General features: G+C 36.7%; 1 protein-coding gene across 4 annotated transcripts; it reads right to left on the reverse strand.

Annotated features, from left to right (window-relative positions):
* Positions 1-74: 74 nt before the first annotated feature.
* Positions 75-17,841, reverse strand: LOC133529579 (retinol dehydrogenase 14). Of its 4 annotated transcripts, none has more exons than XM_061867323.1 (4): positions 17,271-17,841; positions 2,614-2,728; positions 1,867-2,045; positions 75-1,613 (listed from the first exon to the last, which is right to left on the reverse strand). In XM_061867323.1, the coding sequence occupies exons 1-4, from the start codon at positions 17,377-17,379 to the stop codon at positions 868-870; spliced, it is 1,149 nt and encodes a 382-aa protein (XP_061723307.1). In that variant the 5' UTR covers positions 17,380-17,841; the 3' UTR covers positions 75-867. The 4 variants fall into 4 exon arrangements, with proteins under 4 accessions (XP_061723307.1, XP_061723310.1, XP_061723308.1 ...); XM_061867326.1 differs by lacking the exon at positions 17,271-17,841 and adding an exon at positions 8,387-8,536; XM_061867324.1 differs by lacking the exon at positions 17,271-17,841 and adding an exon at positions 7,632-8,214.
* Positions 17,842-19,063: the final 1,222 nt, after the last annotated feature.

The following is a 19,063-nucleotide window of genomic DNA, read 5'->3' on the forward strand; positions in this document are numbered from 1 at the left end:
CATTAATGAAAACTCGGGTTTTATATCATTGTTTAAAAACCTGTGTTAATTAGACTGGCTAATAAGATAACACCTTTTATGAAAATGTTTATTGCAACAATAAAACACCTTAATGTAAATAAAATATTTCCAAAAATAAGTTAATATCTTATTATTAAAAGATTAGCGTAATTGTACCTAATTTTACATGAATTTTCATCTTTGTCAAATATTGAAAAATAATGCTCAGAATATGAAACATATGTATAATGGAACTTCTTTATATAATACAAATATTCTTCATTGCTCACCAATATAATGTTATTCCTTAAATAGTTATTATATAAACATTACACGTAAACCTACTTGAGCCTTCCACTTCTAGTGAGAACATCAACTAAAAGAGAACATCAACGAATTTTAAAATATAGTAAGACCAAGATAAGTTGGCAGCGAATTAGACAACCCATACAGCGCAAGTGTTATTTTAAACGTAAATCTTCTATGAAATACGTTTATTTAACACTTGCACAGGCTGGGCTATCGTTGCCAACTTAGTTTGGTTTGACTCTATGTAATAACGCCAGCAAGCCGTAAAACTGGCACTTTTATTTACTTTACATCTTTTGAAGATCTCCAAAGACAGGGCTCTCACAGGGTCGCCATGATACAACAAGCGACATCGCGTTGGAGACCTACCTACTGATTAAATTAATAAATCAGACAAATCAAAAGGCCTTGTCTGATGAATAACTATTGAAAAAAAAAACTAAAGTGCTTTGCTATTTCTCATTCCAAGAATATCTATACTGTCGAAATCCCCGACGCTAGTTTAAAATGTAAAAGATGTCCGCTGTTTCATTTTCGTGGTGCCATTTTAATATGATCTTATTGCTGTACTCCGGCTTCAATCCTCGGATCATTCTCTTCAAGTTTCACCATCTTCTCCGACACTTCCCAAAGCTTTCTCGCCCTTTGCGGATCAGAAACTGACTCCGACAACGCGCTCTCTGCACAATCTGAATAATACTTTCCAGTAACCTTCTCAAGCTGTTCATCTACAGCCAACATGACTGATGTCTGACACCCCTGGAATGGCGTCTTGAAGAAGCATTTGTTGATAGCCCAAAGACCCCAGCTTAAAGGCGCAGGGACGGACCTCCAAATTCCACTGTCAATCATGCCTGGATGAAGACAGTTGGCTGTAACTCCGGTACCTTCTAAACGTCTTGCCAGCTCTTTGGTGAAGAGTATATTAGCTTCCTTGGACGCATAGTACAAATAACCGGGTAAAGTGGAAGTGGGGTTTGGGTTTTCAAGATTAAAAGTAGCTAGACGGTATAGAGATGAAGCTACGACGATAATCCTTGATGGTGCGCTTTTCTTCAGTAAATCAATAAGAAGATGTGTTAGCAAGAAAGGACCGTAATGATTGGTAGCCATGGTTAATTCTATGTCATCCTGGGACTTGTTTCTCTTGAAGGTCTCAGCGTAGCCGGCGTTGTGGATGAGCACGTCCAGTTTCTGTACGTTTTTGTTGATGTCTTCGGCGAAGGCGCGGATAGAGGAGAAGGAACTGAGGTCCAGCTTCTTTACCTCGACTTTGGAGTTCTTTGTCGCGTCGATGATTTTCTCTGGAAAAAGAAATCAGAGGAAATCTTGAAAATGGCTGCAGTAATGTTTTCAAGATTGGTATAACTAATGTTGTTAGGTTGTTATAGGAATGGCATATCAAACAGCGATGAGAATATCTTGAAACAAACCCCAGCAAATGAAGATTCATCAAAGTTAGTCGCCTTAAGAAAAAAACTACGAAGTAAAATTCAAAATTCCAATAGCATTTACCTATCTTAAAACACACACACACACAGGTATTGTATGCCTTACCTTTAACCTTCTCCGCCGCCTCCACATTCCGACAAGCCATGATGACCGTAGCGCCCCGCTTGGCCAACTCCTTGGCCGTCTCCCGGCCAATGCCGCTGGTGCAGCCGGTCACGATGACTGTCTTGCCGTCCATCCTGGCTTTACCGCGGTAGCGACCGCAGGTGTATTGCGCGTATAACCTGGAATATAAAGTTAGTTTAAAATTATCTACTGAACTGATCTGGATTTTAGGCTTGGAGTATCCGGTTCGAAGGACCAAATGTGAAAAACTCCAAACTTAAATCTGTTAATTAAACTTATCTGGGTAGTTTCGTACTAAAGGGAACACAGTAATTAGGTACCTATTAGTTTTATGCTGAAAACCTTGATAGCGCGATTTAAACAGCTATCAATAACTGATGCGCCATCTATTTCCACCACAAACGACTTTGAGTCTAATCTCGCACCGCACCAAGTAGATGCTGGTGAAAGCACCGAAGCTCTGGACAATTTCTGGGAGTAGGTACCCGTAGGAAAAACCCGAGGGAAATAATAAAGTTGACGATTCATAGAAATTTATCGATAAACTGACATTTTTGACATTTCCTGCAGTAATGCAGTCGTCTGCAGCAGTATTGCAACGTGACATTACTATGTATGAAATTCCTTGGGGTAAGGGTTTTTTATTGATTGTGTGATAACGCGATAGCGCGATTTATCAACCCTCCATCAATTACATAGCGCCATCTATCGTTACTAATAAAATACCTGATTCCAAGTAGAACGGTGAAGACGCCCAGAATAGCGAGGATGACCAGCACGATGAGGAGCGGGAACACCCAGAAGAGGTAGCTCGACCTCCACGCTTCTGCGACGATCATGTCTGGAACAGGTGAGTTTGTTAGTACCTATTTGTAAACCTTAGACTCCTTAGAGCGTAGTTGCGCGAAAAGGATCCACCCGCCTCCTAAAACTAGTCGGTAGTGGAGCCTATCTACAAAGCAGGTCCCGGGTTCAAATACCGGTAAGGGCATTTAATCAATCAATCAATCATTGGCCTTCGAGTCTATTACGGGTAGGGCGACAACGTTTTTCATGGCTGTGTAAGCCAATACGTAAGCGGCAAACACGACAGCGACACACTGCCACTCCCCGTGTTGTTTTCCACGCGGCAAAGCCATCGTGGGTGAAGTGAGCTCTCCACAGACACTGCATCGCCTGGGACACAAACGAAGAGACACAGAGTTGCCCAAGACCTGTGACTCTCTCGACCTCACCAATTAGATCCGCTGGAAAAACAAGTCAATACGCGCGGAGTCGGATCGGCTGCATGTGCATAACGGCTGGCTCCGAGCCGGGTTTGATTCAAGTTTTCCTTCTCTGTTGCTATCTCTTCCGTTAATCAGCAGGAGAGGAGGACCACGTGCAGGCGAGATAAGCCGGGGCACAAAGATGTTATGCGTATAATAATCGCAGTTCCAGAGTTATATGGATATTTTCTATGTATTTAAGTACCTATTTAATCTATATATTATACACTAGCTGTTGCCCACAACTTCGTCAGCGTGGATTTACTTTCAACCCCTTTTTTACTCAATTAGGGGCTGAATTAACAAAAGCACCTAAGTTTATTTTTCGTACTTACTATCTAAAATTTTCTCTTCCTACTAATTTCAAGTCCCAACTCAAATCATTCCCATTTTAAACTACCAACCCCTTTTAACCTCCTTAGGGGTAGAATTCTTTAAATCGCTTCTTATCTCTTGTACACTTTATAAACGTAAACTAGCAAATTTCAACTTGCTAGCTTTTATAGTTTCAGCTCTGCGTTGATGAATCAGTCAGTCAGTCAAGACACACGTATTTTGCCTAAAGGCTCCTCTACACGAGCGCTGGACCAGCAAGATGGCCATGCGATGGTTGAGAGCACGCACTATGGAATGGGCCATGTGTAGAGCGTATGCACCATCGCTGGCCCACTACCATTAATGTGCGGACGAAAAACCGACACCGTGTGGCATCGACATCCTGCCGCGCCATAAAAGCCATCCGACACCACTACCCTCTCTACACGCTGGCTCATCTTAGTTGGCCAGTATGATGGCCCATCGTGTAGAGGAGCCATCATAATACCCCCAACACAATAAGATTGTTCCATAACATTTCTCTTCTCTCTAAATGACATCCAGTTTATTTTGTAATTGTAGTCCGATTAAACTAGCGGTATCTTAAATTAAATTAAATAATAAGTACAGAATAATTATTAGTTATGCTTATGTATTGACCTAAGCAAGCGAAACATTCTACAATTAAACTACGAGCGTAACGAGTGATTCCAAAAGTTGTATACCAATTAGCTTGTATAGTAAACACCCCTATAATGGAACAAGCACCGGTAATGAGATGGTAATATGGATAAATCCTGTAAAACACATTTTACCATAAACAAGAGCCAAAGAGCTGCTTAAGTTTAATTTTTCATTGATATTTGTTAGTTTGAAAATTAATGGCGCCATACACCATAGTTTTATTGGTTAATAATATTGAAACCAATTGCAGTAGCTTTCATTAAATACATAGAAAACATAGAGGATGAATTGGACATTCAATTTTTAAAGCATAAAGCGGTAGACATTATACAGACGTCGGTGAAATATCAAAAATACTCCAAATTTTCTCTCCCATAATTGGTGCCGGTAACATAGTTAAATTTTGGAATCATTTTATTTGCTTGCTCGTTATACTTAGCACGAGGGGTAAACAATCGATTTTCTTCATTTTTGTACCTATAATGTATAATTTACTAATGTTTACGTACGCACATCAACAGTAACATTATACACACAATGATCAAATCTACTAATAGGTCTACAATCGAACATAACTTTCACTCAACACTACCACTAAACACAATAGACAGGTACTTAATCTATTTGCAAAACCAGACTGATGAATTAAGGCGTCGGATAGAATAATAATTAATTAATTACAAAATTTAAACAGTTGTCATTGTATTTTGATCAGAATATAAATTAGTTCTACCTACTTAAATGTCGTAGTGACCTTATATTGTATGAATTCAAACGCACTGTCATATGAAATGGGTACTTAAATAGGTTAAATAACTTGAAATTAAGTACTTATAGATGTAGCTCGGAAAGCGGCCAAGCTAAAATGGGATTGGGCTGGTCACGTCTGCTGAATGCCGAATGAGTTGTGGGGCAAAGTCACTACAGAGTGGGAGCCCGAAAACTCGAATCGGGGATCTGGCAGACCTCACCTGCGATGGCGGGATGAACAGTACCCCTAGTGTATATTTAATCGACATCATAACGTGACGAACGAGTTTGCGTTAAGTCTCATTTTGTATAGGATTTTGATTTTCCAAAACGTCCCGCTTGGCGCGCTCTTTCTAAATCCAATACAAAATGAGACTAAACGCAAACGCGTACGTCACTTTTCGAAATCGAATTTATTTACACTAGGGGTACTGGACTCCATGAAGGAGTGGCCAGACACAGCATTGGACAGAGATCAGTGGAGAGATTGGGGGGAGGCCTTTGCCCAGCAGTGGGACACGACAGGCTCGAAATAATAATATTAATAAGTACTTATATGAGTACCCTAACATTATTTTAGTCTACCACTAAATACCTAATGAACATTACGCAAATTATTGTATGTAAATATGGTATTGGGAAACCGCTTCAGTCAACGGCAGAAGTTTTGCTCAAGTGTTAAGAGCGAAATATGCAACGTGATTTTACATACAAACGGAGAAAACGTTATTCCACTTCTAAATATTTTCCATCCTCCATGATTTTTTAGTATGTTAATGACACAATGAAACACTAGGTTTATAGGTTTCCTTTTTTTTTAAATTTGCAAAACAAAAAAAAATATATTTATTTTTTATTTTTTAAAGCGAAACCTATAAACCTAGAATATATTAGGCTGAAACGATCGACATCAAAATAAAAGTGTTTGGTTAAGATTAAGTTAGTGGAAAACGTTTTCACCCGAAATGGAATTTTATAGAAAAAGTACCGTTATTTCGCTAGAATCGCAAAACTAATTCTTCCCTCTTAAAAGGTGTCAAAAAGGGTCCCTGTATAGGTCAAAGATGAATTTCAGTACCATTTCGTATCTTAATTCATTTCGTTTGATTTAAGTATTTATGTTTTGACCAACAATTTTATTTTCCCTAAAAATATAAATGAATGATGTATGTATAGCTAATGAAATCTAGATTAGGAATATTTTGTATTTTGCTAAGCCCTATCTGGGTCCTAGTAGTTATTTATTTAATCATTTATTTCGGATAACAAGACCCATACATTACTAATTACACAATATAATAATAAAAAAAGAAACATTTAAAAATTAATGATAAAAAAAAATTAAGTAATTAATTCAAAGCATTGTCAAATCTTATTAACATCACTAATAAGAATAAATTAAAAATGAAATAAAATTAAAATGTCAGGTTATGTATGTACCTAGCATTAAGTTGCATTTGTCTACTGTAATCTACTTTGGTTGCAAATAAATATTGAAATTGAAATACCTTGTCACATCGACAATCAATATCCAAGTCGCTATGGACCTCATACTTTTGTTACTGTGACAAGGTTCGAAATGGTATTGAAATTAAATTCCTTATACAAAGAAAAGGGTGCAAAACATTGAAATATATCTCAGGACGGGCCTTACGGACGCTAATAATGGTGCAAGTTTAGTGGTGTCACTCACGAATTCGAGCCAATCGTGCTGTCTAACGCAACTAGTTGCGAACAATAGGGACCGTGCGCGTTGGAGGGTCTGCCATCTTGTGGCCTGAATCGGAACCATAATCATGTACATTTACACGTCACGTGTTTTCTTGTGCATAGTAGGTTATGCCATCTTGTGGGCGACATCGGAACAATAAACATCACATTTACGCCTCGCGCCAAAAATTTGACGTCTCGTGTGCTGCCTCCTACAGTTCATGCACGCTGCCTATCGCGCGCGTAATGCGAACTCATCAACCAATCCCGTTGTGGCGTTAGACTGCACGATTGCGTGTGTGTGACACCGCTGTGTTGACCCATTCTTTTAAATATAATAAATAAATATTGTAGGACATTATTACACAAATTGACTTAGTTCCACAGTAAGCTCAATAAGGCTTGTGTTGAGGGTACTTAGACAACGATATATATAATATATAAATACTTAAATACATAGAAATCACCCATGTCTCTTATTGCCCGTAAGGCCCGTCCTTAATATACAAGGTGGCCAAAAATATGTGCATTCCCGTTGCCAGGGAGGTTTCGGGATTATACTGAGCAACTTTTACTATGGGTCTAACCCCAAAATGGCGTAAAATATTTATACCCTCCCATAGAAGATGGACCAGCTAAAATGTATGAAACAGCCAGAAAATTTCTTCGCGATTTCGCGGTTGGTCCCATACTAAAAGTTTTTCAGTATAAGTCCAAAACCTCCCTGGCAACGGGAATGTATATATTTTTTGGCCACCTTGTATATGTATATGGTGCAAAACTATTTAGAGGCTAAAAGGCCGACAACTCGCGTTACCTGGAGTTGCACGCCTCCATAGGCTAGAGTAACCGCTCATCATCAGATTCATCAGACCGGTTTACCACCGACGTGGTATTAAAAATAGATATAAGTAGGTGTACTATAAGAAGGTAGGTAGGTAGGTATCAATGCAAAAGATGCGTCGGCTAAGCTTTATTTATACGAATCATTGAGATACTTATTTATAAAATTCTTACTCAGAGAAACCCATATCGAGAGTGGTTTGAATCCAAATAAATACAAAAAAGGTTTCGCACAACCTTCACACATTGTTAGCACTTTCACTTATTTAAATGACGTTTAAAACGAGATAAATATTAATAAGACATCACGGTACTCGCTTCTTCACGGGTAACCTAAAATACCGGTTTTGACGGACAAATCGTACTTGATCGTACCTACTGCTCCGGTGTCGTCATTATGACTAAAAACTTGTTTGATGACGTTGATGGTTGATGATTGGGTAAACGTCAATTTAGGTAACTTTATTGATAGTTAAAGGGTCAGGCATACACCAAAAATAAAATAAACTTTCAATAAAAAAAAAATTGTCGTCTAAATCGATCAAAATTTAATGTAAATGACAAATTTATGAGGGTAGATCCTTTTCGTTAAACTATACGTACAATACACACTGGAATAACTTTTTTTTTTAATTTAAATGTGAAAATAAAACATGTTAAACAGTAATTTAAAGGAATCAAATCCAAAACAACTGCTCTCTACCTTATACACTTCTACTACTTCGACCTAAAGTCGTTTTTATCTTAGACAACCAAAAACCCAAACGTTAATAAAAATAAGCCAAGTTCTTGAAGAATGCCCCTTGTATTCAAATAAGTTTCCGAAAAATCTTTTATCACATATGTATATATATATATATATATACACACAAATACAATACACACATATATATATATATATATATAAATTATAATACGAAATTACTCACGTTATTCACTAAATGTTATCTACACACGCGCAATAGAGCCAATAGGTATACGGTTTATAAAATTCTGTTCATTAAATTTTAACTACAAATTAATATCACGTTAGAATTAACCACACGACCTCACGCAACAACAAAGAGAAGATCATTTGCTTACAAGCTTACAACTGAAGTTCGTAACCCGAGTTCTGAGTTTCCCCACTCGCATACTAAGTACTAACATAATATATTTACATACCGACGGACAAGTACGGAACTAAAAGTAGTAAAAACAAAAGGCACACTTTAGCTGTTGACAATAAGGCGCTCCTGGCTTAGAGATACTTTTAGAAATCGTCCTTATTGACAACCAATAGTACTTATTTTTTGCTTGAGAATGACTAGCGTTTGGAAGTATTCCACGGGCCGTCCCGTACAAACGCATTTTATGTCGTTTATTATCAGAAATCAGAACTTTTTTCGGGGTTTTTTTCTGGGCATATTTTTGACCATTTGTCACCAGTGCTATACCTACAAATTTTCCAGAATATTCGCGTACAACGGTAGACAATTTCATAGAATGCTCCTTAGTTCCTTGACACACAAAATACGTGGTAAGACGACGACAGTGGCGCCATTCACAAGTGAATTTGTAAAGTTGTGGGCAGCTAATGTAATGTGAAGATCCATTAGTAAACGATTTTCTGTTTGACATTGCATTTCTTGCGGTAAATGTATTAAGTAACTGTACATTAGCATAATGATTATTATGATGACGAATGACAATATTAATTTGGTACTAAAGGCTAAATTTTATTTTCCTGTCTGTTTCTAACCACGCTTGCTTCCTGACTCATCTGAGCCATAAATTAAAGCAAAGGTAAATTAAATAACTTATTATAAACTACCTACTTTATTTAAGGTAAAAAATATGGTGGCTTACTTGGCATTAATTCGGCGTTTTTATTTTATATATTATACTGTACGTTTATCTTTTATTTGGTCATGTAAGCAGGCTTGTGACCAGGGGCCCAATTCTCGAATGGTATTAGTCTAATATTATTAGTGTGTTACCATGGTAATGGTAACCCATACGACTTGGCAGTTATTAGTCTGCAAACTGTCAAGTTGTATGGGTTTCCATGACAATACTAATAATAGCCTAATATGGGGCCCATTTCTCGAACGTATGAGACTAATATTGTTAGTCCTGTCAAATCGTATGGGTTTCCATGACAACACACTGATAATATTAGCCTAATATGGTTTGAGAAATGGGCCCCAGCATTAAGACGTATGTGCCTATATTATATGTATGTATATGCAAATCGGTAAAGAAATACAGAAATTACCGGTAAACAAATCTCATATTAAATATGTATTTATCGGTTGTATTCCGGAGTCTTGTGGACTTTATGTATGTAAACACTTTATTGTACATAAGACAGAATACAAACAATAAAAACATAAAATATACAACGTACGAAGGCGAAGTTATCCCTATAAGGGATATCTTCCAGTCAACCTTGACGGACTGATATGTTGAGAGAAAAGCAGGAAAAGTGAAGTCAAATCCTAACTGGCTGGTATCCAAGGCACCAGAGGAACCCTCTAATTACTCTAATATGATGGGAGTATGAACATGAACTAGCGGCGGGCCCGAAAATGGAGAAGAGTGGTATATATTGACGACCGGTCTGGCCTCGTGGGTAGTGACCCTACCTATGAAGCCGATGGTCCCGGGTTCAAATCCTGGTAAGGGCATTTATTCGTGTGATGAGCATGGATATTTGTTCCTGAGTCATGGGTGTTTTCTTTGTATTTAAGTATTTATATATATCGTTATCTAAGTACCCTCAACACGAGCCTTATTGAGCTTACTGTGGGACTTAGTCAATTTGTGTAATAATGTCCTATAAAATTTATTTTATTATTTAAAATATATGACAGATTGCAGTGGAAAGGCATTTGTGAAACAGGACAATGACTTAAGAGATAATACCCATACTCTAATAGTCTCTTAAGGTTAAATCACATCAATAAAATACCGTTCGTTGGTGATAAATGTGATTCCACCCTTACTCAAGATAAAAGGGCTTATACAGAATGTTTATTTAGTCACCTGCAATAATTTACGGGCTCATAGGTCTTATTGAGCTACTTTTACTATGGGACCAACCCCGAAATCGCGTCAAAAAAAGAACTTTCCCATAGAAAATGTCAAGGCCAGACAGCCAAAATGTATGAAACAGCCAAAATGTATGAAACAGCCAATTTTTTTCGCGATTTCGGGGTTGATAAAAGTTGCTCAGTATGACCTATATATTCACCCCTAAATTATTGCAGGTGACTAAATAAACACACTGTAGATACATAGTTTCCTAAGTGAAGATGAATTATGCATGTATTTTTGGACTTACATTGAATATAAATCCATCTCCAGGTGTCCTCCAAAACAACTTCAACCATAGAGTTGTGTTTGACAATGGCCCACTCAAATGAAGTAACCATCACCTTTTCCAATATAGTGACCATAGCAACTAACAGGGTGAGATCAGTTAAATAAATAAAAAATCTAGAATTAGATAAATGCTAGAGTTAGACCAAGATAAGTCAGAAATGACTTTTGATAGCATTTTAAACGTACCTACAACTTCTATGAAATTCTGACGTAAATAACACTTGTACTGCGCATGCTATCAAAGTCGTTGCAGACTTGGTCTAACTTTTTAGGGTTCCGTAGCCAAATGGCAAAAGACGGAACCCTTATAGATTCGTCATTTTTTTTCCAGATATACTGCCGTGAAAACAATACACTTTGGGAGGAAAAGCATTCGTTCATTGACTCAACGCCTTATCAAATCTATGTAAAAAAAATGAAACAAAAAAAATCGGACAAGTGCGAGTCGGACTCGCCCACACCGAGCGTACCGTACTAAAAAGTACGGTATATATTTGTTATAGCGGCAACAGAAATACATCATCTGTGAAACTGTGAACTGTCTAATAGCTATCACGGATCATGAGATACAGCCTGGTGACAGACAGACAAACAGACGGACAGTGGAGTCTTTGTAATAGGGTCCCGTTTTTACCCTTTGGGTACGGAACCCTAAAAATGAAATAAGTTTATTGCATAAATTTAAACATGCAGTAAGTCACGACCCTGTGTTCTGAGCTAGGAAACCCTGTGTTACAGGACCAATTTCGTTATACATATTGATACAAAATGTAAAAAGTAGGTATTATAACAAACGTTAAAAAATCTGCTGCACAAAATTATTCTTCACTTAGTGACACTTTAGATTACAAACTAAAACTTCCAATAATTTTCACGCCTTTTCCCTTTAGTTCCCTTTTTACAACTAGGTGCACGGTAGAGCACGGCCAAGTTTAAAAAGTAAAAAAATGCATAACCATCGCCGCCTAGTTGCATGAACTACAAAATAACTGAACCATACGAATTATTAAGTTTAGTAATTAAATTATGTATAATTGGACTAATGAATTCGTTAAATATTCAAACTGTAACGGTATAAAACTGTATACTTTCCAATTTCAAATGTTACATAGTTTTTTTATCGTCTTATTTTCAATTGTATTACTTATAGGTATAATTATAAATATAACTAAGATTTTTCTTCGACTTAATAAGTACTGAACTATGTCAGTAGCTGTAATAAATAAAAGTTTTTTTATTGGTATAACACATACAGAGTCCGTGCAAGCTAACTCAGCAACGTGTTTGATAGCACAGTGTGGAAGTGTTATTTTAACGTCATAAATGTATAGACATTCGTTTTGATTTAAGATGGACCCTAATCTAACAATAGTCTGTACCCCTAGTGTAAATTTAATCGACATCATAACATGACGAACGCGTTTGCGTTTAGTCTCATTTTGTATAGGATTTTGAGTTTCCAAAACGTCCCGCTTGGCGCGCTCTTTCTAAATCCAATACAAAATGAGACTAAACGCAAACGCGTACGTCACGTTTCGAAATCGAAATTATTTACACTAGGGGTACTGAACAAACAAATAAATTAATGCAGATTTTTAATGTATGCGCGGTAGTTTTTCTGCCTTGTTTTTTGGCTTTATTGTTACCGGTTGAATAATCTTAACCAAAAACATATATGCACAAATACCCTTGGAGCCATATTACCAAGGTTTTAAACGGTATTTTCAGAGCGTAGTAGATGATTTGTGTTTTTTACCAAGTACGATACAAAACAAAAGCTTTCTTAAAATATACCAATGAGTCCAACGACAAATAATGATAATAAGAGATACAAATACAAAATACAAAATTTCTTTATTAACAAGGTAGAGTTGATTAGAGGCAGGGTTGATAAAAGTAGGTAATTATAAATTTTATATACATTGCGGATAAATTAACAGTAGCCCTCACACTAGGTCAAGCCTGTGTCATGAGGACTGGGAACTTTGGTTTTTTTTTTATGGTAGAGGAGGCAAACGAGCAGACGGATCACCTGATGGTAAGCGATTTCCGCCGCCCATGGACACCTGCAACACCAGAGGGGTTGTAAGTGCGTTGCCGGCCTTTAAAACAGGTGAGTCAGTAACAGCAAAACGAATTAACAACTAGGTGGTGCTATATAATATAATACATGAGAAATTAAAAAAATACAAAGTATGAGGTGATCAACTAAAATAAGTAATTAAAATAAGTTACATGCAGATAAAGACTATAAAACGGCGAATGAGTGGATGCAGAACATTACTTAATATTAATAATGATGAGTAATACTACTGTGTGTGTGTGTGTGTGTGTGTGTGTGTATGTGCGTGTGTGAGTTGTGAGATGGAAGTTGTAACTTTACTATTGCTACTTGGGAAACTAAGTATAATACTAAGGGAAACTAAATATAATAGGCGCATAATATTAAGCTACAGAATTTACGAGAGGCAATCACTACTTAACAAATAAAAGTTTCAATAGCTTTAGTGCAGGTGCAAGGTGCAACATGAATAGAAACGTGACAATGCATTAACGAGTCTTTTATAGTTATGAGGTCACAAAAGTCTTCTTAACACGCACGTCTTCAGATGACGAAGGGAAAGTTCGCGAAAGCACCTGCGCCTACATACTGTTGGTTTATTGCGAAAGATATTGATGGATAGGATGTGAAAGATATTAAAATTTTAAGTTTAAATTGCTACGAATAAGGAAACTTGCACATTTGGGAAATAAATCTAAGAACTATTATTGTTGTACATGTACATACCTAGTGCAAAAAATAAGAGATTTGTAAAAAGTAGAAATGACGCCTGTGTCGATCAAATGTATTAATGTATGGCGGAAACTAGACAGATTTGTCTGTTGCAGATGGTTCACATATCTGGATTGACTAATCTCTCAGACGGATCCGACAAAATGTATGTCCTTAGCTAAACACATCCTCTAGGTTTTTACTTAACTTTAACTTTTTATGATCAAATAGCCTTCATTCTAAACTCTAACAATCATTTTTCAAACTCAAAAGGTTCTTGAAAAACAAACAAAAGAGCTTTAAGCGACAAATGCAAAATGGTATGCGTAATCACCATGTAATCACAGAAAAAGTAAAAAATAAACTTATTACGCTCCGCAAGAAATAGCGTAACGGCACCTGCTTTAGTAAAGTTGTAAAAGTAAAGCCAAGTCATTAGAAAATGTGGGTAATTTGACGGACACGATGCAGCTTTCTCGCCACCGCGGACCAAACACAAAACACCACCGTTTACTCTGATTGACATGATTTGAGGGGTGGGGGGGGGGGGCGATTAAAATGTCATTTCTTTATTATGTAAGCAGTTGCACAAGTATGTAAATTTTAGAAGTTTTGTGGGTGTGTAGCAGACATCCATATAATTATGCAGACTACGTTTTTAATTTGAATGCTTGTTATACAATAAAAAACCGGCTAAGTGCGAGTCGGACTCGCACAGGAAGGGTTCCGTACCATTATCTATAACAGGGGTCGCCAAATGGCGGACCGCGGTCCGCATCCGGACCGCCGACCCATTTTGTGCGGACCGCGAGAACACAGCAACTTTTGCACTACAGAGTACGTAATTTAAAATAAAAATGTATCCCCCGCATTATCTTTGTTGACGTCAATTTGAAAACGGCCGGGCGAAGTCACTAGCTAAGATAGTCCAGATAGTCCGCAACAAAAATGACATTTTTCTCATTGATATGTAAAAAAATACCTTTGTTATTTCTGTAATTACATTTGTTTAATAAATATTTTTTCTATAAAATGTTGTGCGGACCGCGATGGTCATTTCATTTCTTAATACAGACCCCGAGCGAAACTAATTGGTGACCCCTGATCTATAAAAACGGTCACCCATCCAAGTTCTGGCCCCGCCCGACGTTGCTTAACTTCGGTGATTGGATGAGAAGCTCGAAATTGGAAAGAAATATTTATTTTATTCTGTTTTTAGTAGTTGTTATAGCAGCGACAGAAATACATAATCTGTAGAAATTTCAACTGGCTAACTATCACGGTTCATGAGATACAGCCGTTGACGGACGGACGGACATCGGAGTCTCAGCAATAGGGTCCCGTTTGACCCTTTGGGTACGGAAGCCTAAAAAAGTAATTGTGATTTTTTGAAAATAATAGTACCAATTATTTAATTATAAATTCATAAGTACTCCATGAAATACTACTACTAGTTATTATATACTTCAACCGCTCAAGCATCGCTCGATGGTAAGCGGTCACCGTAGCCTATGGACGGCTTCAGTTCGAGAAATGTTATAATTGCAATGCGTACCCTTTCTTTTTCTATTTCACCATTTTTTGTAAGTGAAATCATTTTAATATGCAGCTATAGAGTACCTGATACACCTATAGGTAATAAGGGTGTTTAACCATCAGCTGAGAAAGGCAGCATTCTCTAGCAGCCAACCTGACAGAGTTTCAGATGGCCTACCTCGAAAAACGAAAATCGAAATTTCGTTAAATATCTGCCTCTCTATCGCACGAACATGGCAGAGTAGTAGAGAGGCATATAACGAAATTTCGATTTTCGTTTTTCGCTGTAGGCCCTCAATTACATGCAATATAATTGACCGAAGCGTTAGCAAAGGTCTTCGTTTTAACTCGATCATTTTGCTTCCGTACGTCCGGATGTTCTCCTCTACAGTACCCCTAGTGTAAATATTTTCGACAGCGAAACGTGACGTACGCGTTTGCGTTAAGTGTCATTTTGTATGAGATTTTTGACTTTCCAAAACGTCCCGCTTAGCGCGCTGTTCAAAAACCCATACAAAATGAGACAACGCAAACGCGTACGTCACGTTTCGCTATCGACTAAATTTACACTAGGGGTACAGGTCTTAATTCTTAACCGATTCTCGTGAAATTTTGTTACCAGATTCTATGATTAAATAGTTTTTTTGTCCATCCTGTTTTTGTAAATTTATCCAAAAGTGGAAACTGGCATAAAGGACAATAGCTTATATGGCGCTTAAGCCATTGTGAGTTTACTGTAATAAGGACTTAACGAATACCTAATTAGTAATTACCTAAGCATTTTTTTACTTTTACATTTTCTAAGCTTAACGCGAGGTCTATGCTCGACCGGTTTGGCCTAGTGGGTAGTGAATAGTGATCCTGCCTACGAAGCTGATGGTCCTGGGTTCAAATCCTGGTAAGGGCATATATTTGTGTGATGAGCATGGATATTTGTTCCTGAGTCATGCGTGTTTTTCTATGTATTTAAGTATTTATAAATATTTATATATTATATATATCGTTGCCTAAGTCTCAACACAAGCCTTATTGAGCTTACTGTGGGACTTAGTCAATTTGTGTAATAATGTCCTATAATATTTATTTATTTATTTATGCTCACAGAGCCACTAGTAAGGAATAAGCATGTGAGATCACGCTAAGCACACGTACAAGCAGATACAATTAAGTTTGAATTATACTATCATTACACAGTTACAATAATTGTATCTTATCTCGTTCTCATTTCTTAAATAATTGCTATACTTAAACTTTCTTTTCTTATAAATGTAATTAAAATTGCTTTCACTTGGAAAATTCACAATTGGAATATACTGGGGTTTAGGGAATAAATACATTTTCCTTAGCTTTTCTTTTTAGACGCTAGAGTTTTCTTATCAAAAGTACATATATATATATATATATATATATATACCTACATTCAGAAAATCAGGCCATTGCTTCTCAGACCATGCATATAGATGTGAATAGGTATATCTTAATAGGTACAGTCATGTCTGAAAATATCGGTACTAAAAATATGCCAAAAATATGTATACATTACTTTAATATATGGGCAATAAAGTCGTGTATACATATTTTTGGTACTTTTTTCGTATTGATATTTTCAGACGGGACCGTACATATGATTCGAAAAACCAATATAGGTGAATACTATACAACCAAAAGTAGGCATCTTTGCAGCGATATCTTACTAAGCGCAGATTTTGAGTTTTTGCCCAAAGTTAGGGAAAATTTGGGCCCATATTTTTTTTTAATTCAATAGTTTTGCACCAGCAGTTCAAAATTAACTATTAAAGGGGGCATAATTAATTATGGCATTAGAATTTCGGGCCGGTTATTTTCAAAAATGATTATATGATCAAATAATATTTTCTACAAGACCCTAAAAAATATTGTTCGTAAAGCTAAAGCATATAGGGGCGACACCTTAAACGATACGATATCTCTTTATTTCACCACATTGTCGGAGTAATTTCAACTTTATAGCACTTATGGTCATCTGAGCTATGCCACAGACAGAAAGACGGACGAACATAAATTAAGTATAAGGGTTCCTTAACTTCAGAACCCTAAAAGCTATTTAAATTATATGAGAGAATAAATATCGGGTCACTAAACCCAAAGTTTTCACTCACCGACTGATTTATCTTCTCTTCGACAGAAACACTTTCTCAAGTAATTTGATATAACGTCACGTGTACGCTCGTCTGTGGATCTGCTCAAACTGATTGGTACCCCGGTCATACCCGCGATGCCTCCAAAAGCTTTCTTTTATTTTCTTGTCAGTCATACAAAAAACGCCCTTGTCGCTTGGTAAAAAAGTCGACGGCATATGCACGCTTATATTTGTCCTGAAGACTTTCTTTGATTTACTGTTATTGTATTCAATAGCGGTCTCTAGTATCAAGTCTTAAGAGTTATTAACATCGTATTTCTGTATAGTTTTCGTGCAGTTTTTAACAGTTAGATAATTTAAAATTGCTGAATTTAAATATGCTACTGTTATTTTTTGGCAAAAACTTTTGAAGTGAACGTCCTATTAAGTGTGAAAATATACTCGATGTTGAAGAGGTAGCGGTGACTGATTTTTTTAAATATATTTTTTAGCCTTTGCTTTATGGTTGATTGTTTTTTTGAATGTAAGTACGCCTCTTCTATTGTTAGTAAATTATACCTAGGTACGCCTATCATTAATATTATGCTAATACCTATGTATGTATATATTTTCAATGTATTTTTATTTGTTGTAAGTTTCGAGACTTAAATTGCAATATATTATGTTTTTTTTTATGACACAGGAGGCAAACGAGCAGACGGATCACCTGATGATAAGCAACACCGGAGGGGTTGTAAGTGCGTTGCGGGAATTTAAGTGGGAGTACGCTCTTTTCTTGAAGGTTCGAAGGTCGAATCGGTCCGGAAATACCGCAAGCGACAGTTCAGTTCAGGTATTATGAAAGTAGATGTAAAAAGTCTATTTTTAAAACCTGCAAATATTTATTTAACCTTTATTTATTTATTTTATTTATTTATTATTTATATGTATAATAATAATATTTATATGATGTACGGACGGTGTAACCTGTAAACCTATGAAATGTACCCGGCTGGTTACATAATACCTAGGGATGTACTAAAGGAAAGAAAAACAAGAGAGTTCCTTGATATATGTTTTATTTCTTCTTTCAAAACTCCTACATACCCTAAAAATTCAACTTCTAGCTCAGTCTGCTAACGGTAGAGCTGTTGGTTCATTCATATCTGTATTCTTACACTATAGGATAAATCACCAACAAACTAGTTGTTTAATTAAATTTTATTCTGGTAAATATTATATGAAAAGTTATACCTAAGCATTAAATTTGGCGAGCAACACTGTCCATCAGACCTTAGTAAACCTTGATTATGATATTAAAATTATTCATTATAAATGTGACAAAAGCAAAAGGTTACCGATCTATGACAATGACAAAACTTGTTCTACAAGTAAACTATGAGCTTCTTAAGGGTTTTCTAAGGGTTTCCAAAGGATTTCCTAAGGGCCAACACATACCTGCTGCCACAGACGATGATTATTCCTCCGAATTAACTCCTCTGCATTCCGCCTGACGAACAAGACAGACGACAGAAAAGTCTGCTGCAGTCAAAAATAGCATTTGGGTTGGAACTCGTAACAATGGCCGTGAAGGCGTCCCGAACTGGACGAAGAGAAGACCCGTCTCTTACATCAGCCTGCCACGCTCAAGGGCACGCTCCTCTTTCCTCAGCAACTTGGCAAAGGAAAGCAACATTTGCCTCGACCTATTAAAATCTGGAAAGAATAAATAACTTAGTCTTCCGAATTTGGATTAAGCTGGTTTGCAATGAAAACACTTTGTGAGAATTGCTTACCCAGAAACCAAATCTGAATCTCCGGAACTATATAATA

This window comes from Cydia pomonella, chromosome 21 (genome assembly GCF_033807575.1).
Source record: "Cydia pomonella isolate Wapato2018A chromosome 21, ilCydPomo1, whole genome shotgun sequence".
Classification (NCBI taxonomy): domain Eukaryota; kingdom Metazoa; phylum Arthropoda; class Insecta; order Lepidoptera; family Tortricidae; genus Cydia; species Cydia pomonella.

What these genes read in the sequence shown, in the direction of transcription:
- LOC133529579 (XM_061867323.1), bottom strand. Translation starts at nt 17,379, where the DNA reads ATGACCGGGGTACCAATCAGTTTGAGCAGATCCACAGACGAGCGTACA. An exon ending in ACCGTTCTACTTGGAATCAG is followed by an intron (nt 2,046 to 2,613) that starts GTATTTTATTAG and finishes TTTATATTCCAG; the next exon opens with GTTATACGCGCAATACACCT. An exon ending in GGCGGCGGAGAAGGTTAAAG is followed by an intron (nt 1,614 to 1,866) that starts GTAAGGCATACA and finishes TTCTTTTTCCAG; the next exon opens with AGAAAATCATCGACGCGACA.